General features: G+C 35.3%; 4 protein-coding genes and 11 non-coding genes across 15 annotated transcripts; 6 read left to right on the forward strand and 9 right to left on the reverse strand.

Annotated features, from left to right (window-relative positions):
- The first annotated feature begins 1,474 nt into the window (after nucleotides 1-1,474).
- Nucleotides 1,475-1,604, forward strand: C33D12.14. Its single transcript, NR_070611.1, has one exon. It is a non-coding gene; the product is annotated as an Unclassified non-coding RNA C33D12.14 (non-coding RNA).
- Nucleotides 1,605-2,503: 899 nt separating this feature from the next.
- Nucleotides 2,504-2,638, reverse strand: C33D12.13. Its single transcript, NR_070612.1, has one exon. It is a non-coding gene; the product is annotated as an Unclassified non-coding RNA C33D12.13 (non-coding RNA).
- Nucleotides 2,583-4,560, forward strand: ceh-30 (Homeobox protein ceh-30). The gene is made up of 3 exons (NM_076123.6): nucleotides 2,583-2,898; nucleotides 3,175-3,430; nucleotides 4,097-4,560. Exons 1-3 carry the CDS (start codon nucleotides 2,715-2,717, stop codon nucleotides 4,368-4,370), a joined length of 714 nt encoding a protein of 237 aa, NP_508524.2. The 5' UTR covers nucleotides 2,583-2,714; the 3' UTR covers nucleotides 4,371-4,560.
- Nucleotides 3,431-3,635, reverse strand: C33D12.11. The gene has a single exon (NR_070613.1). It is a non-coding gene; the product is annotated as an Unclassified non-coding RNA C33D12.11 (non-coding RNA).
- On the forward strand, nucleotides 3,744-3,893 carry C33D12.12. The gene has a single exon (NR_070614.1). It is a non-coding gene; the product is annotated as an Unclassified non-coding RNA C33D12.12 (non-coding RNA).
- On the reverse strand, nucleotides 3,897-4,042 carry C33D12.9. Its single transcript, NR_070615.1, has one exon. It is a non-coding gene; the product is annotated as an Unclassified non-coding RNA C33D12.9 (non-coding RNA).
- A 565-nt stretch (nucleotides 4,561-5,125) lies between the features above and the next one.
- C33D12.10 lies at nucleotides 5,126-5,253 on the reverse strand. The gene has a single exon (NR_070616.1). It is a non-coding gene; the product is annotated as an Unclassified non-coding RNA C33D12.10 (non-coding RNA).
- A 1,946-nt stretch (nucleotides 5,254-7,199) lies between these two features.
- Nucleotides 7,200-7,333, forward strand: C33D12.16. Its single transcript, NR_070617.1, has one exon. It is a non-coding gene; the product is annotated as an Unclassified non-coding RNA C33D12.16 (non-coding RNA).
- A 323-nt stretch (nucleotides 7,334-7,656) lies between these two features.
- Nucleotides 7,657-9,431, reverse strand: ceh-31 (Homeobox protein ceh-31). The gene is made up of 3 exons (NM_076124.8): nucleotides 9,151-9,431; nucleotides 8,623-8,893; nucleotides 7,657-8,228 (listed from the first exon to the last, which is right to left on the reverse strand). Exons 1-3 carry the CDS (start codon nucleotides 9,314-9,316, stop codon nucleotides 7,883-7,885), a joined length of 783 nt encoding a protein of 260 aa, NP_508525.3. The 5' UTR covers nucleotides 9,317-9,431; the 3' UTR covers nucleotides 7,657-7,882.
- On the forward strand, nucleotides 8,283-8,565 carry C33D12.17. The gene has a single exon (NR_070618.1). It is a non-coding gene; the product is annotated as an Unclassified non-coding RNA C33D12.17 (non-coding RNA).
- A 1,981-nt stretch (nucleotides 9,432-11,412) lies between the features above and the next one.
- On the reverse strand, nucleotides 11,413-11,555 carry F52E4.13. Its single transcript, NR_070619.1, has one exon. It is a non-coding gene; the product is annotated as an Unclassified non-coding RNA F52E4.13 (non-coding RNA).
- An 8,337-nt stretch (nucleotides 11,556-19,892) lies between these two features.
- F52E4.10 lies at nucleotides 19,893-20,081 on the reverse strand. Its single transcript, NR_070620.1, has one exon. It is a non-coding gene; the product is annotated as an Unclassified non-coding RNA F52E4.10 (non-coding RNA).
- Nucleotides 20,082-20,133: 52 nt separating this feature from the next.
- On the forward strand, nucleotides 20,134-24,410 carry twk-16 (Potassium channel domain-containing protein). Its single transcript, NM_076125.4, has 12 exons — nucleotides 20,134-20,195; nucleotides 21,607-21,759; nucleotides 21,874-21,962; nucleotides 22,574-22,641; nucleotides 22,683-22,825; nucleotides 22,873-23,176; nucleotides 23,224-23,314; nucleotides 23,373-23,484; nucleotides 23,538-23,689; nucleotides 23,750-24,024; nucleotides 24,074-24,182; nucleotides 24,228-24,410. Exons 1-12 carry the CDS (start codon nucleotides 20,142-20,144, stop codon nucleotides 24,343-24,345), a joined length of 1,668 nt encoding a protein of 555 aa, NP_508526.2. The 5' UTR covers nucleotides 20,134-20,141; the 3' UTR covers nucleotides 24,346-24,410.
- Nucleotides 21,316-21,403, reverse strand: F52E4.11. Its single transcript, NR_070621.1, has one exon. It is a non-coding gene; the product is annotated as an Unclassified non-coding RNA F52E4.11 (non-coding RNA).
- A 426-nt stretch (nucleotides 24,411-24,836) lies between the features above and the next one.
- Nucleotides 24,837-26,354, reverse strand: F52E4.5 (Fucose-specific lectin). Its single transcript, NM_076126.5, has 5 exons — nucleotides 26,238-26,354; nucleotides 26,085-26,185; nucleotides 25,884-26,036; nucleotides 25,477-25,671; nucleotides 24,837-25,428 (listed from the first exon to the last, which is right to left on the reverse strand). The coding sequence occupies exons 1-5, from the start codon at nucleotides 26,338-26,340 to the stop codon at nucleotides 24,991-24,993; spliced, it is 990 nt and encodes a 329-aa protein (NP_508527.2). The 5' UTR covers nucleotides 26,341-26,354; the 3' UTR covers nucleotides 24,837-24,990.
- Nucleotides 26,355-27,724: the final 1,370 nt, after the last annotated feature.

Here is a 27,724-nt window from a genome sequence, read left to right on the forward strand (position 1 = left end):
ATAGCCATTTTGAGTTTTCAATTCCAATTTTATGTAAACAAAATGATTTTTGCGATTTTATAAAACTATGTTTGGCAAGAGTTTCACTTATTTCTTGAATTTTAAAAATGTATAATTGTATATGTAGTTGTATATTGTATAGTTAATTGTATAGTTAAACCGCATTGTCAAGTTAAATATTATAATTTCAAAGACCAAAGAGAATTAGAAAAAAGCGCCATTATGATCATGATTGTGCTTTAGACAAAATTTGATTATAAAAGTGTTTTGTGCAATGAATAAATAGGAAGTTAGTTTTGCAAAAACATTATCTTCACTGCAAAAATTAAATTTTCAATTTGAAAACAATATAAATAAAAAAATGCTTAGAAACAACACATCAGTCACATATGAGTTGAGAACTATAAAATACGATTAAATATGACTAAACCTTTTGCCTGAACGTTCAAAATTGAATCCAGTGAATTGTCCAAAATTCACAGATAAATCCACGTGTATACTAACACTGTTAGAAGTTAATTTGTTAATGAATAAATTTAGAAACTATGGTTTCAAAACGAGTTCCAATATATGTTTAATATTTAAGTAATAAGAATTTTGAAATAAATTTCATGTTTATCAAAGCAGCGTTTTATCTTTCCAACTATCTATATAACTCTTCAAATTTATCCATAACCTGACACTTCCGGCAGTTCCATCAATTGTATTCGTTAACCTGCCGCTGATCGGTGCAAGCTATAAGTCAACATGTCACATAAAAAGGTGCCTAAAAAGGACACAATTGCCGGGTGGCTTTGATAAACACCGCTTCACACACTTGAAGGAGTCGTTTACCTGGTCTCAATTGCCATTGTCAAAAAAAAAGAAGCGTCTCTATTGCGCAACAGAACACAATAGAGCAGCCACGTGTGTGCTGGTCCCACCGGTCTGCGACACCTTTCCGGGAGTGTCCTTTAATCTAATTATTTATGTTGGCAATTGTAATGAGCTGTATGGAAAGGATACGATATTATGTAATAGAACCTGCTTACCCGGGAGATTTCAAAGGCGGCTTCTGTCTCCTAAACAAGCTCATATTCATATTGCCAGCTTTTTTCTTGTTACTGGGTGTCAAGATGTATGTTCACAATTAAGAGTGGGGGAAATGGCAAATGACAATTATCTCTAATGCATTTTCATTTCCACTTCCAATTTTCCTTTTTTTTTCAACTTCCCATTTTTCAATTTGTAACTGTATCGTTTTCCAGTCAATCTTCCTGCGCGCCCAATATTTTACGCTACGTTGAGTTGAAAGTGTCTCCGCTTTTTGCACCTCTTCTAAATATACAAGGACGGAACGATCATCTTGTTTCTCAACATTACCAAGGTAGCAAATATATAAGTAGAAGAAAGAGCTAATGAGAATGATTTATGTGAACTATCAAATAAAACAACTGCTGGCGGAATGAGGAACGCAATGACTTTGAAACATGTCTATGTACATAGCTGGGCGGTCGAAAATTAGCTGAATGTCCTTCCATGCCAATCGGCTTGGAATCGCGAAACAAAAAACCATTTTATTTGTTTTGTAATTGACGGTTAGTATGCAAAATTAATCGACACTTCAGAGTAGATTTCTCTTCGAAATATAGGAATCGGTGGATGTTAATTACATGGGTTTTGTCACTCCGAATATGGGATTTTAACGCTTTTTGCAGTTTCAAATTATTTTTGTGTCTGGTTAAGATGTGAAAATGCATTGTTTCAAGGACAGAGCGAAGATTGTTCATAATATCGGCAAGTGGCCTTATTCTGAAACTCTATTGCAACATTACGTGTTTTGGGGGAAAATGAAACTATAAACAGAACTAATTTGAGAAAAGCGACAAAAATATGTATTCATTCAGAAAAAAAGGAAACAGAGTGTTTACAACAATGATTGAAATTATTTGAAATTAAATAAAAAACAATCACCGTATTTCTACAGGTTACTGAAATCGTGATTCGTAACAAAAATTTACCGTAACTTCTATAACTTTTTTTTGCCGAAAAATACGTTGAGTAACCTTTTGTCGATTTTGTGAAAAACAAACCGACTAAGCTTATATATGGAGATTAGTAAGATGGTCTTTCTGCAAGTAAGTGAAAAACTGTGAAAATGAAACTTTAACATTTCGAGCACCAACCTGAAAATTAGAGTTCGATATCCAGCTTTGGCAGAATAATATTCCATATTGTTTATTTCCAAGTTTGACAATTCATCAAATGTTTCCCTAGAACCACCGTTTGACAGGTTGCTCCAATTAGCCGCAGTGTGCAGCTATTCCCAACCATCTTCCCCCATCTCATTTTCGCCATCATTTTCCCCCGCATCATCTGAGATGTGCAAAATGAAAGGTCAAGTTATAGATTTCGTGTTATTAAATACAAATAATTGACTTCTCATGTGGCGTTGGATCTCGAAAATCGAGTGTAATTGTCATGACCATGTTTAGGAGGGCGGTGGTGGTAGCTGCTGCTGCATCATCCTTCCCAATGTCAACGCACCCTCTTCTCTCACCCAAATTGCCAGGCCGTCGCCCCGCCCACTCTCGCACATTTAACTTGTCTTATAGTCACCCCTCATCGTCCGACAATAACCAATCATCGGTGCCTTCAACAGTGTCGCATTCCCGACTTTCGAACGTGCAAAGCATTCGTTTAACACTTTTCTACAGTACCACTCACTTCCCAAAATGTCACTTCTCGACCCTCGGCAGTTTCTGCTTCCCGCTTTTTATCTGGATCCGACTACACAAGCACTTCTAGCTCAAGCAGCTTCAACTTCCCCGTGCAACAAAATTTCGTCTTCTTCTTCATTCCGCATTTCTGACATTCTCGAGCAATCCCCAAACAATTCATCCCATTCAAACGATCACGGTAAGTCATTACACCTGCAATTGATTCCAAAATTCCAAACATTCAAAACGACAGCCATTAAAAGTTTTGTGCGCGGCGCGTTACCCATCAAAAATTTACTCAACCATGCTCTCGATTTTCTCCTCTCAATGGTGACTACCCGGAAATGATAGTTTGAATGTAGGGGGGGGGGGGGGTAAAAGGATTAATGCCTTAATGAACATATGAATACAGTTCTCTTCCGGGGTCAATCTTTTGTTTTGTTCTTTTTGTGCATCAATAACCATCAACTTTCAGACCCATCGCCACAATCAATTAAATCTGATTTTTCAACTTCGCCAAGAGCAAGCAGCCCCGGCGGCGATCGAATGGGTAGTCCAGGCAGTTGCAAAAAATCTCGGAAGGCAAGAACCATCTTCACTGACAAGCAGTTGCAAGAGTTGGAGAATACATTTGAAAAGCAAAAGTATCTATCAGTCCAGGACAGGATGGATTTGGCGCACAGAATGGGTCTCACTGATACTCAAGTCAAGACGTGGTACCAAAATAGAAGGTTAGTAATAACGTCTTTCAATTATCGTTGGAATTATCGTTGGAATTATCGTTGGTAGCAGAGTCAATTCTTAACATACATATGTACATTCTCAAATTAATAACAAGCGTAGCCGCCAATTGAGCCCACCCTTGTAGATTACTACACCAACCACGCTCACATTTCCTAATTATTGTTCAAGGCGGCGGTGTTCTATGTGAATATTTGATGTGATGACTTGTCATCAGAGCATCATCATCGTCGTCATCATCAAATTTTCACCAGCTTTTAGTATCGGTTTCATTGGTGAATGAAGTGGATAGACGAATTTGTGCCTCTTTTGAAATGTATCCATGCATTCACAATCTGGAAAACCTTTCAAAACGTCGCTATTGTTGTGTAGTTATCGCCGGGGTGGTCTCCTGCTCTTTTGCACAATAATGAGGCGTATGAGTCCGCTAAGAGGCAGATCACCTGCTTTTGGTCCCAAGGTTCGGCAGCGTTGAATTAATCCGAATATAGTCAAGTGGTGGTTAATACATATAATATATCTAGTTGCGACATAAAAACATCATTATTACAATAACGGGACACTCAAAAATTAAGATGTGAAAAGTGAAGACGTCCGGTCTAGTGGAACAAAATACGGCAATTCAAATTACTCAAATTACTTAATGTTTTTTATAGAACAAAATGGAAGCGACAGGCAACAAGTGGAATGGATCTTCTATCGGAACCTGGAAACCTCTCCGCAGTTCAGAACTTGATCAGAAGCAGTCCATATTGGGCCAACTATATCACAGCCTTACCTATGGGCACTCAGCTACCGATGATGGGCCTACCCATGTCTATGATTGTTCCCCCAGCCCATGCTTTCCAGCCTTCCTCCTCTTCAAATTCTCCATCCACTCACATATCCAGTGAATCCCCTCAGTTGGATGTTTCCAGCAACTCAGAATAGTATTTCTTGTGTTAATTTTTAAAATTTGTATGTAATATTTTCAATTAAAGTCACAAAAACCGATCTCAATGGGTTAGATAGGGAGAAGACGCTTTCTTTTTTTCACAACATTGCATATGTATCGCTTGTGTTATTTTTATTTTGCTTGATTATGTCATTTCCACGTCATTAATAATAATATTATTATTTTATTATGCTGTTCGTGGATGATGACGATTTCCGAAATCTGATAAGAAAACTGGAGATGGTGGGGCATTCAAAAATACAATGAACACAAGACGTGCCAGAAGCGCCAGGTGTTGGCGAGTGGCGCAACCGTTCTGATTTTATCGCGACGGAAGAGGTAAATATGTGAGATAGAATACTTGGCAGGCGTCGTTAACACCTCACCTGTTCGACAAATACCTTTACCTGACAGACGGTTCCTAGCTCACTTTTTCAAAAAATGTGGAGAAATTAGTAAAACTTATTTCTATGGTGTTCAAATGTCCAAAGATCATGATAAAACCTTTCAAATAGAAATTGGAAATTTTGGTACTTTTGTGTGAATCGAACTCAGTTTTCACCAGTAACAATAAACATTTCTCGCAATAAAAATTTTCCAAAATTTTTTTTCAAAAATGATATGTAGTAATTTAGCAAAATTTTGACATTCATAGTAAAGGCACAAATTGTTTTTCTGAGTGGGTCTCGCCACGATCTCAGTTAAAATGCTTGCTACAGGCGCGAATATATACAAATTTGTTGTTAACTTGATAATAAAATTAAAGTTTGTGAACTTTTAAATTTTAAAGTGAACCTAGAAAAAATAGTCGATAGTACATATTTTGATGCCTTTCAAATTAGAAAATTTTCAAGAATTACTATCATGCTACATTTTTCAATTTATAACATTTGACTTAACAATATATAATTGCTCTCTCTAACTCATATTGCTGAAATGGTATAAATTTTTAAGGATAAAAAATCATAGCAGCTTCCATTCTACAGTTCATTGTTTCAATTTTGTCCCCGGAAGAGCACAAGTGTCGTTCATTAGTAAGCTTAAGATAATTGGTAATTGGTAGTGTGTTAGGCTAGTGGTATGTTTGTGTAAGCACGCAAGAAGTGTGCATTCTTCCGGTTCAGTGACAACTAACAACTAACACGCCTAATTCCATGTAACACGCTCCTCTTCTATTATGTTTCCCCTTTTCGTCGCCCACAAAACCAGGCTCATTTAGTGGAAATCTCGCATTTGAGAAACTCCAGGCCCTCATCCTGATCATCGTTCTCGTCTTTAGACAAATTGGTCGTGTACATACACACACACACACACACACACACACACACACCCACATATACACATTGAAACCCACTTGACATCTAATTCGAGAATAGACAGGGGAGAAAGGAGACGAGTACGGTAATCGTCTACCGCCAATAAATAGGATTTTGAAGGAACGGTGTCATTAAAGCAATTGGACACCACACCGTGAACGGTAGTGGGGTGAATTGTGAATGAACACATCCAAAAACACAGTTTGCAACCATTCCGATGAATTTGGTTCCGTCGATGGGGTCATAAAAATTATAACCTCATAATTAGTATTATTTTAACAACCTCTGGATTAGGTAGAATAAGATAATCTAATGATTGTTTTACAATCACTTGATCTTCTTCCCATATTTTATGCCACAACGGAGACAATCATGATGTTCTGCGCACCGATCCGTGATCTGATGATGTGGCTCGTCAACCACCCCTAATGTATCATTGACTGCTGCTCTCAATAAAAAGATTACAAGGGAATTAGCTCAGGGGGCTGGTGGCAATTGATTCAATTTACACTCAGCACACACACACACACTGACAAATACACGTATACACCTGTCGTCTCCTTTGTCCGATGAGCTCCCGGATGAATAAAAAATGAAGATGATGCTAATTTGGGAGAAATGTGTATGATATGGGGGAAGGCAAAAGTTTGACACCTTTAATCGGGATCATTGAACAGTTGATCACACTTGCATATAGGACAAATTACAAAATTGTCTAGTTCTTGATTTTCAGATTTTCGAGTATTTTACCGTATTTCTTCTATTTTGCATCACGATTCTGTGTTTCGGCTGCTCACCAACTGGCAGAATATGTTTTTTACGTATCTGATGATTTCCAAAGGAACTAGGATAATACCTTTCAAGGTAAAGTAGTGGGATCCTAAATTGATCAGCGATAAAATTTTGAAATTTTTTTTTTTTTTTAATTTTTGAAAATTTTTTTTGGCTTTTTTAATTGAATTCTTGCGGAGTCACACATTTTTTTCTAACTCTGCAATTTTACTGTGATTTCAATCAATCATTCTGTCACTATCACACAAATTTTTCTAGATATAAATTCTCTGAAAAAGAACAATGGCTAGAAGTGATGCACACTTTCAAAACCGCATTTTAATTTCAAAGCGGATTTTTCCTAGGAAGACACCGTATGCTTGGAATAAGTTATAGTGGAAAGACGCCGGGTAAAGTTCTCGGGACAAGTTGCGGTATTTATGAGAGGAAATTGGAAACTAATTAGGACAGAGATGAGTAGTTTCAGATGAATAGCTGATTTTATTGCCATTTCTATAGTTTATTTCTTTTTTAGATGAACTTTTTCCCCGATGAATTCTTCCCAATTTCCATTCAATAACATTACATGAGTTTACGAGTTCATGTCAAATGGTGAATAAGTTGAGTTACATGAGTTTACAGGAAATGTTTGACATTCCAATACGAAGACCAGTTCAATAAATCATTCTCGCAACGACCCCTGAAACGATGACATGATTGAACAATAATTCGTTAACAAGTCGACTCAATTGCAATAATACACGGCTGCGGTCTCCTTCGACAATTGTCATCTTGCTAAACAATTGAACAAGACGAATGAAAAGAAGGTTGAGGTTTTGACAAACTGTACAGGACGCGTCTCTAACCTCCTTTCTCAAATTGGGTGGCATCATTGTTCGAAAAAGGTGTCGCTATAATTGACGAATTATTCGACTCCTAGGCAGACGATCTTCAACTGTAAAGGTGTTACGGAAAATCTACTCAGCTATGAAAGTTGGAAGGCCTCCACTTTGACGAGTAACGTAGAGTGTTTGAGGTGGAGAGGAAGCGGGACGACTTTTTGCTTCCCCCCAAAATTGTCTATTAATGAGAAGGCTAATTGACGCACTTGGTGTGAGGAAATCGCTACCGTAATTTTGTCATTTGGAATGATTCGCAATGTTCTGTTACTTGAGCGAAAACACTCCAGCGTCCGTTGACTGTATTGCATTTTATTATTTTATAATAACCAAGACATTGAAAGTGAAACATTACAGAAGAAATTAAGAGATCGGATTTTGAGAATGAGGGCAAAATTAAAGTGGCTCAGCAGGAAAAATAGAAGAGAAAAACAATAGAAATTGAGAATTTGACATTTTGCGTGATGAAAACCGGATAAATACTCTAAGCGAAAAAAAAACAATCTTCAAGGTGGAAAGGTATTATTCATCCTCATCTGATTCTTTTTTAGAAACAGATGCATTTTTTACAGAATCAGGAGATACTGATGGTGATTCTTTTGGGGAACTGATATCATCTTTTACGTTTTGCGATGCTAGAAATTGCAGTAGAGAATTTTGAGAGTTGCTAGCAGGAATCATTGAAGAAGTTGGGACGACTAATGAATTGAATACAGGGCGATTATTAGAAGCTCCAAACATTGAAGTGTTCTGTGATAAGTAGTTTGCCCAATATGGATTTGTTCTTAGAAGTTGTTGAACGGCGGCCATATTTCCAGCATCGTGAAGAAGATCCATACCAACAGAGGCTTGTCGTTTCCATTTGGTTCTGAAAGTACCGTGAACATTTTTTTTCATTTCAAGCACTTTTTTTCTCAAATTTTTTGCGCCTCCCAGGGTAGCAGCTCCAATCTCAAAAATTGGATAATGACAGTGGAGCCGTTTCCCGTGGGGTGGTTGAAAGGAGTGGGGGAGGGCGCGGAAAAAAGATGACACTACTAAATAAAATTGGTGGGCGCACGCAAAGAAATTGAGGAGGGGTGAGAGCTTTGATTAAGATAAATTTCGATGGGGGTGAAGCTTCTCGCTAATGCACTACAATTAACACAAAGTGGCGTGTTTAGACTCAATTCTCGCCCAACTGCTGGCGCAAAGAGCCACACGTTGTTGTTTTTCGAGAAAAGAAAAAAAGTTTGCCTAATTAAGGAATATAGCCGACCAACCTTCTATTTTGATACCATGTCTTTACTTGAGTATCTGTTAGCCCCATTCGATGAGCCAGCTCCATCCTATCTTGAACAGACAAGTACTTCTGCTTCTCAAAGGTGTTTTCTAGCTCTTGAAGTTGTTTGTCGGTGAAGATAGTTCTCGCCTTCCGAGCCTTTTTTGATCCCACGCATGTCGGACTCTCGTTCACAGATCTTTCGGTATTCGGGCTCCCAATTCTAGGGGATGATGGCGATTCCGAGGAATTAATGGAGGTAGGAGATGGATCTACAATAACAAATAAATAAAGAAAACTGTTTGTATAGGTAAGAGGAGAACAAAGGATCATAATTGGTTGACCTATTACTATTACAGATTACCGTCCATGTGACTACTGGAGCGTTAATCCGTTAAATATCATTTTTCAGGTTAGTTGTACATTCAACATTCTCATGGAAGTCTATGTAGATTAAAGTGTTAGAGATGGTTGAACGAACATACAATAAATGCAATAACTTTAGGAAAATGGTGGCAAAATGGATTACCTGGTTCGTTGGTTGAGTGTGAAGTTGGATCAAGCAGATCAGAAATGCGAAAAGAGCTGTTTAAGTTTATCTTCGCGCCACCGGAAGAACTCTGAGCAGCAAGTTGGTTGGTGGGGTCTAGAAAGAATGCAGGAATCAGAAACTGACGGAGATCCAACATTGACATTGTTATGATAACCTTATCAGATGATGTAACAATACAATAAGTTTTGTAATAGTCAAATTGAATGACTTTTAGACAGTAGTTTAGTGTGAATGAGTGGGTTGGAAGGGTCCTGTTGCCTGCAGTCACTAAACGTCGCAAACTCGTTGATTGGTCTAGTCACGCCCATGCGAAGTGGAAGGCGGGGCGTGTCGAAGAAGGGAATAGAATGGATGACACCACGCGGTTTTGTATTGAGAAGTGTGGTCCGTGCAATCCACCTTTTTGAAGCCAATCAAGTGTGATAATGGGGGACGATGAAGCTGAAAACGAGCAGCTTCGAGGAAAAGACGAAAAGCAAAAGTTTCGGAAATGAGGCATTCAGGTGAGAAGAAAACAATTCAGACAAATCCCGAAACTGCCGAATGCAAACTATGCACACTAGGCTTTTCCTAAAAGCAGAGTAACAACGCAATGCAACATGATCCAAACGAGCAATGATTTTCAGATAAAAAAGCACTGAATAGAATTCAATATAACTAGCTATGCTAGTGTAAAACCGCAGAAAAAATCAAAAATAGCATGCTGCTTCGGCGTGCAAAAACTAGCGACTAAAGCTAAAAATGAGTTTCAGCCCGAATGATGTTTCAGCTTTCTGACTAAAAGATGATGAGGTCTAATAGGTACATTGTGTGTGTTTTAATATTTGATACATCACTGATTTGAAATCAGCACAATGGAAAACACTATCTGAAAAGTTCAGTAACAGTGACTACTTTTGATAGTTCATTTTGCATTTAGATTTTCCTGGCTGTGATCTTAAACTTGCTTCACACGTACAGTTCAGATTAACTGGTAACATCTTTTGGTACTTGTGTAGTATACCTAACACAAAAACATTTTCCAGTACATTTTCCATGCATTTCTTTTGAAACATAATAATTTATTCAAACCATGAAATAGATTTGCATTTTTAGACTTTGAAATACTTTAACCTTAAGCCTATTATCGGCAAAAAGGGGTTTAATATTTTTGGACCAGGTGTACTAAACTGGTACCTAATTTTTTTAATCCCAGATCCGCAAAAATCAGATTCTCAAAACACTAAAAATTATAATAAAATGCTAAGTAAGTAAATTTTTTATTTATTTTGAGCTTTATAGGAACTAAAAAAATGTAAACGTTTTCCGAGCTTTTAATTTCTTGAGCATTTATACTTAATTAGAGTTTAAATTTGTATTTTTCGGTAGCCGAGTTTGCAATAGTCTGGGTTCCTCTTTTATAGACTATTATGAGCAAAAAAACTTTGTTTTACATATTGAAATATTTTAAAAATTATAAACTAATATTTATAGTTGTAAAAAATTTTCAGACCCTTTATGTTTGCTTGAAAATTTGTTCAAAAAGTTTTCAATAAAATATCATGTTGAAACATCGTTATCATTCTGAAAAATATATTTGCAAAGTGAACAATGTCAACAATCGTTATATTTTTCACAACCGATTCATGAACAACGCGAATCTATTGTTTGTTATCAACGTCTAACAACTTACTAATACTTAATTTCCTGCCGTATTACCTCTCTAGTTTTCCGGCTGTTTATGTTTGGCGGCCACCTCCGTAAAACGTTAACTTAAACGTACAAATCTAATTTTATGCTGTCCCATCGTTTTCCCTCTTTCCCACTAACTAATAAGCAATATTTCCGGTCACAAACGGTCGATGAGCAACAATAATATCTGCATTCTCTTTGACGGACAGCTGTAGGCCCATTACCGGGGTTTTATGAGGAAAAGAGGAACCGCTATATGGTGAACTGTTATTAAGGGTACCGAACACAGTCATCTGGAAAATTTACTAATCGAATACACTACGGGTTTTCATTTTTGTGTTGGAATGACTAATGGGTCAAAAAAAATTATCAAAAATGTAAACTACAGAGCTTTTTTTCAATTCTAAAAAAATGTATTGTAACAACAACTCAAGATAAGAGTGAGTTCCAGTAGTAAAATCATCAATTGAACATGTTCCTGAATTTTGACTTCATGTCGGAAGACTTTTAAATTGAAGTGCGCGAAATTGGTAGGAGTCTGCGCTTGTTTGCCGCCCGCTCACCAAAATACAAGGACAACCCATATACCGGGAGGAATTTGTCGCCTCGCCCGGATATTCGACAGACGTGACAAACGACTGCTTTTCAAACTGCCAATTTCGATGTCACACCTGCAGTTTTATAATTCCTTCGGGTGGTCTCTAATCTTGTGCAGCGCCTAATAAGAACATTTTCTTTAACAAGAAATTAAATCGTTTTGAATGGAGTTATACTTGCTCTGTTAACAGGAAATTTTCAGTTCGGCATTATTTCAGTGATATAATAAATCCACAGAAAACAACGTTTAGAAAGGTTGAATATGAGTAGCCTGATCATGATTTCAGGTGCCCGTTTCAATTTCAAAAATATTTCTGTTTTCAACTACTGTTTAATGGTCATCTTTTAATAAGATTTTTCAAAATTTTTTCAATATTTCAAATCTTCGGCAACTCGACAGCTGTTAAAAAAATGAGTAAACTCTGATTTTTACAGAAGTACATGTTTTTGGCAATGAAACACAATTTTCAAAAAAATCTCCCAACATATTACATCTGAATATTTTTAACTGTCACTCTGAAAATTGGAAATTTTATCAATAACCAGCCGATAACCGCGCCTCCGGCGCGGCCAACGACTGGCGGAGTTTAAAATGTATAACAAATAGATGTCCTTTTAATCATTCAAAAATGCCTCATTAAAAAAAGTTGAAACTTCATCGATTAAATCGCATTTTCTCCTTCCATGGTATACGATTCAGAAAATTCAAAGAGACAGTTAGAATGTTCTGATTTTTCTACTAACACATTATCATTATCAGGCTTTCGAAAAAATTCCACAGAGTTACAGTTTTTTTAATAAGTTAATAACTTTCCTTAACTGGAGAAGTCTGAATAATTAACTACTAAGTTCTTTGAATATAGATGTAACGAAACAAATAAAAACTCCTACAGTTATAGGAGGTTGTAGAGCATTTCAGAACTTTTTTGAATTTTCCAGATGATTCTAGAACAGTCTAGAATTTTCTTGAAACTTCCAGAAGGTGCTGAAACAAAAAATTTGATTCCAGAACAAAAATTTGGATTTCCCGCCAAATGTTTTCCTCAGAAAATTTGAATTTCCCGCCAAAATCTTTTTTCTCAGAAAATCTGAATTTCCCGCAAAAATTTTTTTTCCTAGAAAATTTGAATTCCCGCCAAAATTTTTCTCAGAAAATTTGAATTCCCGCCAAAATTTTTCAAAGAAAATTTGAATTACCGCCAAAATTTCTTTTCTCATAAATTTTGAAGTTCCCGCCCATATTTTTAAGGGTCTCACCACGATGGGTCTCGCCAGTTCCAGGTGGTACTTAAGCTAACAAAAAGTTTCTCAGAAAATTTGAATTTCCAGTCAAAAATTTTTTTCTCAGAAAATTTGAATTTCCCGGCAAAATGTTTTTCACTGAAAATTTGAAATTCCCGCCAAAATGTTTTTCACTGAAAATTTGAATTTCCCGCCAAAATTTTTTTCACTGAAAATTTGAAATTCCCGCCAAAAATTTTTTCACTGAAAATTTGAATTTCCCGCCAAAAATTTTTTCACTGAAAATTTGAATTTCCCGCCAAAATTTTTCTCACAGAAAATTCGAATTTCCCGCCAAAATGTTTTTCACTGAAAATTTGAATTTCCAGTCAAAAATTTTTTTCTCAGAAAATTTGAATTTCCCGGCAAAATGTTTTTCACTGAAAATTTGAATTTCCAGTCAAAAATTTTTTTCTCAGAAAATTTGAATTTCCCGGCAAAATTTTTTTCACTGAAATTTGAATTTCCCGCCAAAATTTTTCACTGAAAATTTGAATTTCCCGCCAAAATGTTTTTCACTGAAAATTTGAATTTCCCCCCAAAATTTTTCTCACAGAAAATTTGTTTTTCACTGAAAATTTGAATTTCCAGTCAAAAATTTTTTTCTCAGAAAATTTGAATTTCCCGGCAAAATGTTTTTCACTGAAAATTTGAATTTCCAGTCAAAAATTTTTTTCTCAGAAAATTTGAATTTCCCGGCAAAATTTTTTTCACTGAAATTTGAATTTCCCGCCAAAATTTTTCACTGAAAATTTGAATTTCCCGCCAAAATGTTTTTCACTGAAAATTTGAATTTCCCCCCAAAATTTTTCTCACAGAAAATTTGTTTTTCACTGAAAATTTGAATTTCCAGTCAAAAATTTTTTTCTCAGAAAATTTGAATTTCCCGGCAAAATGTTTTTCACTGAAAATTTGAATTTCCAGTCAAAAATTTTTTTCTCAGAAAATTTGAATTTCCCGGCAAAATTTTTTTCACTGAAATTTGAATTTCCCGCCAAAATTTTTCACTGAAAATTTGAATTTCCCGCCAAAATGTTTTTCACTGAAAATTTGAATTTCCCCCCAAAATTTTTCTCACAGAAAATTTGTTTTTCACTGAAAATTTGAATTTCCAGTCAAAAATTTTTTTCTCAGAAAATTTGAATTTCCCGGCAAAATGTTTTTCACTGAAATTTGAATTTCCCGCCAAAATTTTTCACTGAAAATTTGAATTTCCCGCCAAAATGTTTTTCACTGAAAATTTGAATTTCCCCCCAAAATTTTTCTCACAGAAAATTTGTTTTTCACTGAAAATTTGAATTTCCCGCCAAAAATTTTTTCACTGAAAATTTGAATTTCCCGCCAAAATTTTTTCACTGAACATTTGAATTTCCCGCCAAAAATTTTTTCACTGAAAATTTGAATTTCCCGCCAAAAATTTTTTCACTGAAAATTTGAATTTCCCGCCAAAATTTTTTCACTGAAAATTTGAATTTCCCGCCAAAATTTTTCTCACAGAAAATTTGAATTTCCCGCCAAAATTTTTTCACTAAAAATTTGAATTTCCCCCCAAAATTTTTCTCATAGAAAATTTGAATTTCCCGCCAAAAATTTTTTCACTGAAAATTTGAATTTCCCGCCAAAATTTTTTCACTGAAAATTTGAATTTCCCGCTAAAAATTTTTTTCACTGAAATTTGAATTTCCCGCCAAAATTTTTCACTGAAAATTTGAATTTCCCGCCAAAATGTTTTTCACTGAAAATTTGAATTTCCCGCCAAAAATTTGGGTCTCACCACGATGGGTCTCACCACGATTGGTCTCACCACGATGGGTCTCACCGCGATGGGTCTCACCACGATGGGTCTCACCACGATGGGTCTCACCACGATGGGTTTCACCACGATGGGTCTCGTTACGAACATTTTTAAATTTTCTCGAATTTTCCAGAAGGTTCTAGAACATTCCAGAATTTTCTCGAGCTTTCCAGACGATTCTATATAGAACATTTCTCGAATTTTCTGATATCCCTTCAAAAGGCGAAAAGTCAATTTTTCCCAAACTACAGTAATCCTACAGTACTCCTACAGTACCACTACAGTACTACTACAGTACCCCGACCACATCCCATCACTAACCTCAAACCAATATCCCTTCAAAAGGCGAAAAGCCAATTTTTCCCAAACTACAGTAATCCTACAGTACTCCTACAGTACCACTACAGTACTACTACAGTATCCCGACCATATTCCACTACTAACCCCAAACCTATATCTCTTCAAATGACTAAAACACAATTTTTCATAAACTACAGTAATCCTACAGTACTCCTACAGTACCACTACAGTACTACTACAGTACCCCGACCACATCCCATCACTAACCTCAAACCAATATCTCTTCAAAAGACAAAAACACAATTTTTCATAAACTACAGTAATCCTACCGTACTCCTACAGTACTCCTACAGTACTACTACAGTACCCCGCCCATATCCCCCTACTAACCCCAAACCTATATCTCTTCAAATGACTAAAACACAATTTTTCCTAAACTACAGTAATCCTACCGTACTCCTACAGTACTCCTACAGTACTACTACAGTACCCGGACCATATCCCACTAATAACTCCAAACCTATATATCTTCAAAAGACAAAAACTCAATTTTTCCTAAACTACAGTAATCCTACAGTACTCCTACAGTACCTCTACAGTACTACTACAGTACCCCGACCATATCCCACTACTAACCCCAAACCTATATCTCTTCAAATGACTAAAACACAATTTTTCCTAAACTACAGTAATCCTACCGTACTCCTACAGTACTCCTACAGTACTACTACAGTACCCGGACCATATCCCACTAATAACTCCAAACCTATATATCTTCAAAAGACAAAAACTCAATTTTTCCTAAACTACAGTAATCCTACAGTACTCCTACAGTACCTCTACAGTACTACTACAGTACCCCGACCATATCCCACTACTAACCCCAAACCTATATCTCTTCAAATGACTAAAACACAATTTTTCCTAAACTACAGTAATCCTACCGTACTCCTACAGTACTCCTACAGTACTACTACAGTACCCCGACCATATCCCACTACTAACCCCAAACCTATATCTCTTCAAATGACTAAAACACAATTTTTCCTAAACTACAGTAATCCTACCGTACTCCTACAGTACTCCTACAGTACTACTACAGTACCCGGACCATATCCCACTAATAACTCCAAACCTATATATCTTCAAAAGACAAAAACTCAATTTTTCCTAAACTACAGTAATCCTACAGTACTCCTACAGTACCTCTACAGTACTACTACAGTACCCCGACCATATCCCACTACTAACCCCAAACCTATATCTCTTCAAATGACTAAAACACAATTTTTCCTAAACTACAGTAATCCTACCGTACTCCTACAGTACTCCTACAGTACTACTACAGTACCCCGACCATATCCCACTACTAACCCCAAACCTATATCTCTTCAAATGACTAAAACACAATTTTTCCTAAACTACAGTAATCCTACCGTACTCCTACAGTACTCCTACAGTACTACTACAGTACCCCGACCATATCCCACTACTAACCCCAAACCTATATCTCTTCAAATGACTAAAACACAATTTTTCCTAAACTACAGTAATCCTACCGTACTCCTACAGTACTCCTACAGTACTACTACAGTACCCGGACCATATCCCACTAATAACTCCAAACCTATATATCTTCAAAAGACAAAAACTCAATTTTTCCTAAACTACAGTAATCCTACAGTACTCCTACAGTACCTCTACAGTACTACTACAGTACCCCGACCATATCCCACTACTAACCCCAAACCTATATCTCTTCAAATGACTAAAACACAATTTTTCCTAAACTACAGTAATCCTACCGTACTCCTACAGTACTCCTACAGTACTACTACAGTACCCCGACCATATCCCACTAATAACTCCAAACCTATATCCCTCCAACAGCCGAAAACGCCTTGCCTTTGTAAGCTATGACGTCACTTCTTAACAAACGGAAACTATTTTTTTATATATAGGTAATGATGCTACAGTTGGGTAGTTGTCAAATTTAATAATTCTCGGCAACTGCCGAGTTTTGGCATTTTCGGTAATCGGCACTGTTCACAATCCAAATTTTTGGCAAATCGACATTTTCGGCAATTCCCTGATATCTATCATCACACTGGGTCTTGAAAGTCGTTAAAAGGTGGAATAGCTACTCATAATGGTACAGGACGACCAAATTTCATAGTAAAACAGTCCAATAATGTTTAGATTTTTCAGTCAAAATTTTGGCAAATTAAAATTTCCAGTTAAAGTTTTGGAAAATATGATATTTTGAAGATATCCAGAAAAATGTCGCATGTTCCGACCCCTAAAATACTTTAGCACAAGTAATTGAATCAAAATTTAAGTATAAGAATCGTAGAAAAAAAAACAATTTTTTGGTCGAACTCCAAAATTTTGAGTGGCACAAACTGAGTAATTGCCACTTCTTGACTGTCATGACTGAAAATTTTTAAAAATTTTTAAAAAAGTTTGACGATGATATTTGGACATTATAGGACCATAGAAGTTTCAAACAATTTTCTCACTGGCGCTAATACAGCTTTACCTGTTCAAAATGCCAGTTTTGGTCTGAAATCCCATTTTATTATTTTGAAAGAACACATTCAAATTTATAAAAATCCTTAATTTTCAAATCTGCTGAATATCAAATTTCTTTTTTAGTTTTTGTTGAATACAGTTTGCCATGATTGATGATGTAATGCAGTTTAGCTCGCTAGAACCATAACATTTGGCATTTATAAATGCAAAGTCATCAATGCATAAGCTTGCGTAACTTCATTAATTGTCAATTTACCCATCTTCACTGCTATCGAATACCTTCCATTTCCGGACAACTGACAGCATATGGTCATCTCCTGTCTTCAACTTGCAGCTCTTTTTTTTCTTGCGCAAAACCAATTATGTGTGCAAACTGTTGGTGGATTCCCAATTAAGGGGATGTAGGTAGAGGTCAGTAAGACAATAAGTTAAAAGTTGCCGATTTTAAGAGGGGACCACGACGAGATGAATTGTTCCACTTGTTGTCAATTATACATGTTCCTTGTCGGAAGTATTAAAAATATCCTTGAGATCATCCGAACAGTCAGTCAGCTGCCTCCTTGTCCACCCGCATCATTTGCTCATTTGTGACTAATAATTGAGGGAAAGAGGTGCGCGGAAAAACAAATCGTCCTTGGCAAGCTGCAGGATGAGGAGGATAATGGGTGGTATCAAGTCGGCAATATTGTAGCATCACTCTATATTTTCGTTCTTACAGGGACCATTTAATTCGAGGTCAATGTGACAAGTTGCTTTGCAGTTTGTTAGGAATCACACATCTTGAAATTTTTACAGAAATATCATTGTCTGACGTTGAAAAAGTACTTTAAAGTTACAAAATAGAAAATGTATATAATACACATTTCAGGGGTTATTTGATGTTTGAATAAAAAATTATAACTAACAAAAACACTGATAATTTTTGAAAATGCATTTTTGAATTGAAGCATAACTTACTAGTTAGTAATCTTTTAAAGGTAATTTACTCAAATATATTTTGGAGCATATTTTTCTGTAAGAACATTTTCTATTTCTGAAAATACAAATAGCACTAGAATTAGTATTCACATGGTGACCAAATTAATTAGAAACATTTTGGGAACCGCTGATGTGTCCTTTAGAACAGTGTTTTGCAGTTTTAAGCTATAAGATATTGTTTTTTTATTGTGGCGAAAAACCCTGAGCTGCTCTTTTTATAAACAGCGTTTTTGTTTTAATTATTTTGCTTAACATTTAACAGACATGAATTTACTACAAATTTTTGATACTTATGGGTTTCGTTCCCCCCAAAATGTTTTAATTTTCTACATTTCATTTAACCACCTTTAAAATTAAAAATGTGAACAAAAGTACGGAGCAAAGCATTCATTTCTACAAATGAAACCATTCATTTCTCCAAATCGTTCCAGAAAGTTCACGTTTTTGTGGTTTTTGTGGGTTCTAAAATTTCATTTTCCATTTTTCCATTTAAAAAAGTGAATAAAAATACGGAACAAAGCATCCATTTTTACGAATCGTTCCAGAAAGTACACGTTTTTGTGGTTAATTGAAATTTAGAAAATTAAAACATTTTGGTGGGAACGAATCCCATAAGTACCAAATTTTCAAATATTTTTTGGTTTTGTGCTATAAAAATATAGCCGTCACACTACATACACCTTTAACATTTTGAAAAACAGGTAACTAGTTATTCATGCGCATTTCATTAATTATGTCTAACTTTCTCATTTTTCGGTGAAAAATATCACTCTTCGCTATTAAGCTCAAATTTTTAGAGTATATTTTTTAAGCTCCGGCACACTCTCGTACAATAAGTGTTATTATAGTATTGTTCTTCTCTTGAAAATAAACATATCTATAAATTTAGATGTCATGAATTCCAATTACTTATTTTTCGCCCATCATAGAAGTCCGACGTTATTTGTACATACGTTAGTTGTCAGAAGTCCAGTAAAAACAGAACATCGAGCCGAACCCTCGGCAGCATTCAGACAAACTCAATATTTTATATTTTAGCTTGTTTTGGTTCGAACCAATCCGTAAATTGGCAAAAGGTTCCCTCCTGTTATTCTTTGTGTAAATTAGCTTGTTAGAACCGAGAGCTAGACTTCAAGAACTGCAGCGATAAAACTGGGATGCGTCGTGTGCATATATTTTTTTATTTTTTTCTCGATGCCCAACACATGGGACCGGAATAATGAGGGCGTTTTTTCTTTGCTTCCAAATACACCACTAAACTTTTACTTATACTACCAAAGCTTCTTGTTCCAGAAATTTGTTCGTTAGAATTATTGTTTTTTGCTCACCAAGTGTAAAAAGTTAGAGAATTGAGCTTTGAGGCTAATCTTTTCAAGAACTCTTTTGTTTATACTAGTTCCTTGCTCTGGGTGGTTCGTTTTTGTGTCTACCAAAGAGTCCAATTCACATTTTGTTTCTAAACAAAGAATGATCGAAAATCTTTTCCTAGTCTGTAATATTTTTGAAAAATGGTGCAGGGCACATCTTATAATACTATTTGCAGCATTATAATCACGTTTGTCTTTTTCTTCTGTGGTTATTTCTGCAAATTTTCAACACAATACTTGAACAAGACTTGTGTTCCAATGTGTCTTTATTGAAAAAAAAACTTAATGCTCTTTTAGATACCAGTCTGCTTTTTGATTCTGATAGATCAAAAAAAAACTCTCCCCTCCTCCTTTTTCGGGCTCCATTCGTCTATAAATCTTGTCCTGATACTATCGTTTTTTTTCTATTTTCAACTTTTTTTGCAATCCATCTTCCAGATACCACAATGATGTTTATTCTGCAACAACTACTTCGGTTTTTTCGGCTCAAAAATTTTGAGGTACTTGTTTATTTTTTGTTTTTTTTTTGTTTCGGTGTGATTTGATTTTTTAAATTTTTTTAAAGTCAATTCTTGATAAACAAAAATTAGAATTTTTGGTGTTCTAAAATGAAGAAGCAATGATCGCAAAGTTCAAAATCAACGTAAATCCACATTTCCGGTTTTGAGCATTTTTGACTAAGCTGGCTAAGTTTGCAAGTTCATCTAGGGAATCAAACCTTAAAATATGTTTAAAGAGCTCTTCGAGCAACTGATTTGCCTACGGTGACACTAATTTTATATTCCCATTAACATGTGAAGTTGCAAAATTTTTAGATCAGTCAAACAGGCTCAATATGTTGAAAACAAAAATGTTAAAAACCACTTCTATGATGCCAAAATGGCCAAATACAATAGTACTTTCCAAACTCTCCAAAACTTTTTTGAAATTTTTTTGTTTAGAGCCAAAAAGTAGCAATTTTTACTGAAATTTTTTCAACTTCTAAATTTTATATGAAATTTAGAAAAACATTTTTTTGATTTTTTTAAACTGTAATATTTGGTCACTATGGTGCACTAGGCACTTTGAAAAAAATTTTCTCAAATTTAATCAAATCAAATCAAAATCGGGAATTTTCTGATTTTGGATAAATTTAGCTCATTTCATTAAAAACTTAGAGCCGCCGTAAAAATCTTTGACAAATTTTTTGAGCGCTCATTTTGTAATTGAGCCTTTCACTGAGAAATTAAAAACACTGCAAAAAGTTCTTAGAATCAATATCTCAGATGGAATTAATATTGCTTAAGGTTTGAATAACAAAACGCTAAAAGCTAGAAAAAAAAACGAAAATAGCAATTTTGCCTAGCATAAAATACTCCCTTTCTTTATTTTTGTGTTTTTTACACGGATCCCTGCTCGTTGGCACCCACCGAGCGCAGCGGAGTACTTTAAATGATGTGAGACTGGCAGTTTTGAGGAATCCAGAGAAGCGGATTGGCTCAGCTGGCCTTGGATACCAGCTCAATTACGTTTTGATGTGTGGTCCTCTCATCCGGTTTGCTGATAGCTTTCTAATTTCGGATGTATCGTTTCTGCGTTCTTCATTCATCATTCGAAAAATGTGTTTTGTTCTAGTTTTTCACGTTTTCCTTAATGTTTTTTTTTCATAGCGTTTAATTGCTCTTTTTGCCTTGTTGCAAAGCATCGTAAAATTAAGCATTCATTTCTAACAACGTGCCAAGAAGTCTGAGAATGAATAAATTGCGCATTACTTATCTATCCCCCGTTCCTTTATCGTTGTTGCAAACATTCATTTGTGTATTTGCCAGGCACGTCAAATGCACAATCTACAGAGTAAAAAACAAGCATTCGAGGTTGAGGTTTTCACATTTTTATTATGTTGTTCGTCTTGAGTAATACTTCAAATTTCAGCATGCAAAACCTTTCACACTTCATTGCTCACTTTTGATGCTCGTCCTTCTGTACTCATTTCTTGGTGGATTTATATTCGATCGCATCGAGACCAATGCACACGCCGAAATGAAACGCAATGAACGGATCAATAGAACAGCGTGTGTTTCTCAAGTAAGTCCTTTTTTGTATGTTTTGACTCATTCCTAATTAAATTGTCGCGCCACAAAAGTGTGCTACATATAATTTAATAAAAATTATGGGAATCTCTCGTTCTTTTTTTTACAGATTCTGCATTCTATTCACAGATGGAGCCATAATCAAACACACAAAGTGCAGTACGCAGAGGATATCGCTGATTGTTTTGAGCCTGAAAAGTGAGAATAAAAATAAATGTTCACAAAACACGAAGATCTTTGGAACAGTATTGCTGTAACTACAACTATGAAGACATTAACTGAGCGCTTTAGAATTTTTCATGTTGAAAGTCCATAAGTGGAATTTTGAACAAATTTATCAAAAAAAGTTATGACGGTTCAAATTAAACCAAGAACATTTTTAAAAACAGAGTATGGTCAGTGTGTCAAAATTTCGAGGAATGTGGACTTTTTGAGTAATTTTAAACATAGCTGCATGTTTGAACGGCAAAAATGTTTGAATAAAAACAAATTGAACGAAAATAAAGTATTAAACTCCTAGAAAATCTTTCTTTAAACTTCCAAAATTATGATATGTCTGAGGTTTGACAACTTTCTGGCTGCCAAACGAAACATTTAGAAAAATTTTTAACTTTTTAGTTTAGTGTTTGAATATTTCAGCGCTAGAAGAGCAATTTAAGTCGTTTTTCTACTGGAGATTTTCACCTTAAAGTGCTCGTTTTCTAACAATATGCAATAATACTTTTTTTGTTAATTGGTTTGATGAGAATTCCAAAAAAAAAAAGTTTTTTGTCCAATGTTAAAGCACGAAAAAGTTAAAAAAATTTCAGAGACGAAAGAAGCGAATGGAATTTTGTAACTGCAACGTTATATGGTTTTGGCATTGTCACAACATTAGGTACATCATGATTTATATACTTGCACCCATTTGGTTTTAAGGGTACAACAGAATTGCGCCAATAACTTATACGGGAAGAATGTTTTGTATCGTTTATGGCATTTGTGGTATACCAGTTACAATGATCATCATTGCAAATGTTGGCCAGTACCTGAACAATTTTGCAGGAGATTCGAGACGCAAGGTCACTTGTTTTTTAATTTTTTTTTAAATTCCAAGTTCTATTTCTAGATAGAAGCCTACAGGCAGCAGAGACGAATGTCAAAAGCTTCATTGGCCGGCAAAATTTACAAAGAATCTTCAATCCAAGTCACATCGTTAGCTCTTCTATGTGTCTTCTTAATATACGTGGCAGTTGGTGCATTACTATTGCCATTGTTAAATGGAGAACTCGACTTTTTCAACGGACTTTATTTTAATTTTTTGTGTTTAACTGCGATAGATTTTGGGCAACTGGTTCCGATTCGGGTTGAGCTGCTACCAATAACATTTCTGTATGTGTGCATTGGATTGGCGATTACAACAATTGCTATCAGTTAGTTTTTAAACACTTGTGAAAATTATCATCGTTTTTTGTTTCAGATATTGGTTCTGAATATATGAAAAAACTTCACTACTGGGGCAAGAAAATGAAGAATGCCGCGCAGACAAGAATTTGGTTTGGTGGAAAAACGTAATTTTATTTTTATTTTTGAAAGACCACATTAGTTGAATTATGTTAAAATTTTCAGTTTAAAAGTCAGAGACCTCCTTCATGCAGTGGGTAAGAAATGTGGCGTAGAACCAGGAATGATTGATGCATTGGATTTGGAAAATGTTGTAGAGCGGACAATTGCTATGCAGGTTTTTTTTTCAAATTTTTTTTGCTCATACAAATTTTAAAAGTAATTTTTCAGGAAGGACGGGAGCCGCCCGAGGATTTGAACGATGAGCCACCACGTGAGCCATCTCCTCGTTCAATCATTCATTCACCGTGTTCCACAAGACCATCGAATCCTCCAATGAGCCCACCATCTCCACGAGAAGACCACCCATTTATATTCAAAATGTACTGCAAAGCCAATTTATATTTCTGAATCTCTCATTTTGAGTGTTCTCTTTTTTTCAGGGATGCTCCTGCTCCTCGAAGCCCATTACCATTGCCGGCATATGAATTGGATATCAAAAAGCCGATATTTCAGGCATTGTCCAATGAGTTTATGAACCAATCGGCGCAGGAGAAGTTGTTTAATGATCTCGATACTTTTCAAATTGAAATTAATACTGAGCTAGTTGAGGATCATAAATGTGAAAGTGTTATCATTATTGAACCACCAGCAACATTTGAAGACATGACTATACAACACAGTCTTTGTGTTGAAGATTATGAGAGGGAAGAAAAAGGTTATTGATTATTCGATGATTGTTTTATTATCAAATCAACAAATTTCAGTTCCGAAACGATTCCGCGAAAAGAAAGAAATGTATGGTCGAGACCCGCGTAAACTGTATGAAACTTATCAAGAGGAATGGGATAGATTGGAACGGTTATCAGATAGGAAGTAAGTTGATCAGATTGATGGACTTCAATGACAAAACCAATTAAGGCACGGTCCGAGAAGGAAGTCAGTTTTGAACTTATCAAACTGTTCACCGGAACGAAGTGTTTCCCCATCTCCGATCAGGCATTCTTTAACTGGGGAGGGCCACAGAAGAGATTCGTAGTCCTGCGAAGAGTTTTACAAATTGCCGCAGATTTTGTATTTTGTTTAAATAAATAATGTATACATATTATTACTGCATTTTTACAAATTTTGATTTTCAGACCAATGTGAAAAAACTAGTTGAACATATATTCCGTTGATACACAATTTTGCAAATAGAACAGAAAAAGTTTTATTTCAGAAATTTCGAGTTCCAATTATGAATTTATAATTTTTTTTTGAGGGCATATTTTGAACTACTGCCTAACTGCTGTGGTAATTTTAGCAATTATCAAAGTTGCTGACTGCCGAAAACGCCAATTGTCCAAATGTTTGTAATTCTATAAACTCGTGGAGTTTAGAGCTTCGGATATTTGAATATTTGGGGCAATTCAAGTTTGAATTCTTTCTCAAACTAATAAATGGAATAAAGTTTACTGCGCATGATACAGTATTAAATATCGATATTTTAGGTAAAAGCCGACAAAACTACAATTCCAAATAAATATTAGAATAACTGTACTGAATATTTATTCAATTGTCAAACATAAAACTTACTCCCAATCCAATTATTTCAATTTTATTACTGGCAGAAATTATTTCAGAGATTCCCATAAATCACAGTAGGTTAAAATATAATTTTAAATACATTAAAACATTAAACAATTTAGATCGAATCAAGTTGAACTTTTGATACTGCAGCTTTGTTAACAGTGTAAAGAGTTGAACCGTCAAAAATATGCTCTCCCTCTTCGACAGTTTGAGGAAGTTGGACCCACTCCAAAGTAGACTTATCGTCAAAAATGTTTCCTTTGAGAGCCCAAACGGCTCCGTAGAAAGCGCTTCCCGTCATTCCTTTTTGAACACGGCCACCAGCGACAATGAAAGAATTGGTCTTCTTGTCAACAAATGAGCAGTTTGGACCAACGAAACCGTATTGGGGAAGAGAACTGTACTCTCCTTCAATATCAACATGACGAGCTGTTTTTGATTTCAAGTCAAAAACGAAGAAACGAGTTTTCTCCCAATTGAATCCACATCCATGAACAGCGTAGCTAATGAGCACTTTGTCATTGACAGTCTCAGCAATTACTGGAGATCCTCTCTGAAAACAATTTTTAATATTATAAAATTCTTGAACAATCTTCGTTACCAAATGGTTGTCATCAGAGTGAATTTGCGAGATGTTTTCGACAGTAGAAGAAGCTCCATTGACAGTGAGAGAATAGATTTGAATGTGACAATTGTCGTCTTTGAGAAGAAGAATAGTTTCACCATTTGAAGAAGTTCCAGCAGCAGCGATAACTTCAAATCTTTGAGTCTCAGTGAGGGTTTTGGTTTCTGGGGCCTGAAAAAACATTGTGGTGTATATCTAATAAAGGATGATGGTTCGAAAAAAAGTCAATTTCCAAAGCTTGTTCATATGCTGACAGTCTATGGGTCTATACGTACACTTTAGGTTTATATGTACCATATCGAATTTTAAACTAAAAAAAAAACTTACAGAAGTAATACTTTAAATTAATTTTGAAACAAAATTCTAATCACAGAATCACTCACATTTAACAAAACCTCATTGAAAGAATTACTATCCCATCTGAACAACTTTTGGAATCCAATTGCTCCAAAATTGACAAAAGCGAGAAGATAAAGCTGATTGTCACGAACAAACAACACTTCTTCCGAGTTTTCTTCGCTTACGAGCTCCGGGAACTGAAATTGTTTAGGTCTGAAATGACCAGGAAAACAAGGCAAACTCACATCATGTCTCTCCCATTTGTTGGATTCCTTATCAAAAGTCAGAACGTAAGTTCCTGCAAAAGCCACGCGATGTCCCCAGTTGTGATTTGGTTGAGCGACGTCTAAACAAGAAAATTGTTCTAAATTTGAAAAAAAATGTATATAAATGCTCACATTTGCGCCCCACCAAAGTCAACTTTCCGTCTTGAACGAACGAATAGTGATATTCGCATAGCTCTCCGTTGTTTCCAAAACCTTCAGCAATTTTCTCAGACATGATCAACTGAAAACATACATTTTAAATCAAAAAGAATTAGTACAAACATCTGAATATAACAAAAACGGAAGAAAGTTTATAAACGCGGCAGGTGAAGTCGGAAACCAGGAAGTAAAAAGAGAAAAAGGAAGATGTTCTGGGCAAACGGCCAAAGGTTGAACTCAATTCGTTCTTCTATAGAATTGACGGTTCAAAAAGACATTTAGACATAGAAGTCCTTAGAAGATTTCTAGAAAACTGGTTGCAAAACATATTCGCAAAACATTACGAAACGACTCTTTGCCGAATAAAATGAAAAATTTATAGAACATAATTGGACATATAATATTTTATGTGAGGTTTCAATAATATATTCTCAACAACTCAAAAGAAAACACATCCAAAAATCGATAAATGCGCAAGGTGAGAGGCAAAAATGGCTTAGAGAGCGGTGTATTTCTATTGGGGAAGTCCAGTTTTATACGTGTTGTTTGCCAGGTGGCCAGTGACTCATTGTGGGAAAATTGGGAGAATAAACAATATTGCGAAATCAAATATTCTTCATGAAATTTCCATGGAAAGAATGAACACTGTCGGAAAATATTGTTATGTAATTCTCACAGTGAACAACAACACGATTGTCCAAAAAAAAACTTTATTCATAATACTGCAAAGAAGGGTGAAAGTGAATCAAAATGGAACTTGACGTATTTGGTCAATAGCAGTAGTATTTGCTGCGAACATTTACGGGGAATTTGGTATTTGCTTTTGTCTGTGTACTGTAAATACAAAGAAGTTTTGATCAAAAGTAGAAGTACCTACTTTAAAAGTGGTAAATCTGAAAATTAAACAGTTTGATGTCTTGTAGGCTACCAAAAAACATCAGTTATACAGCATAAATTATGTTATTGTACTGAAAATAAAACATTCGAGCACATTGTTAAATCATAGCTAATCTTTATTTCGGCAGTGACCAAAATGGATATCCTCTGATATTTTCAAAGCTGCGGACTTCTGAATTTTCGAAAAAAAAAATTCATTTTCAAGAATATACAGATTGCAGGTTTTATAGATTTTGAGACACAAATTTATGTCAAACAGTGTTTTTTTAAAGCTCAATCAATTTAGACTAAATACGCAATTACCATAATTGGAAACCAGGCAGTAAGGATCTGGAACGAGAATCCCAATTTCTAATTCCTCTGAAATTAAATTCAATGTTTTGTTCTAAAGACAAAACTTTGGCTTATGTTGGTTTTTCGCTATAGTGTCAAAATATTTGAATATCATAGTAAAAGTTTTCAAAATTTTTTTAAAGTTTTCATTTACTGTCGAAAAGTGACAATCGCACGTGGTGTCAGAATGTCCCATTTCGTTGTGATCTACCAAAACTGCGGGAATTTAG

The sequence above is a fragment of the Caenorhabditis elegans genome, chromosome X (genome assembly GCF_000002985.6).
Source record: "Caenorhabditis elegans chromosome X".
Lineage (NCBI taxonomy): Eukaryota > Metazoa > Nematoda > Chromadorea > Rhabditida > Rhabditidae > Caenorhabditis > Caenorhabditis elegans.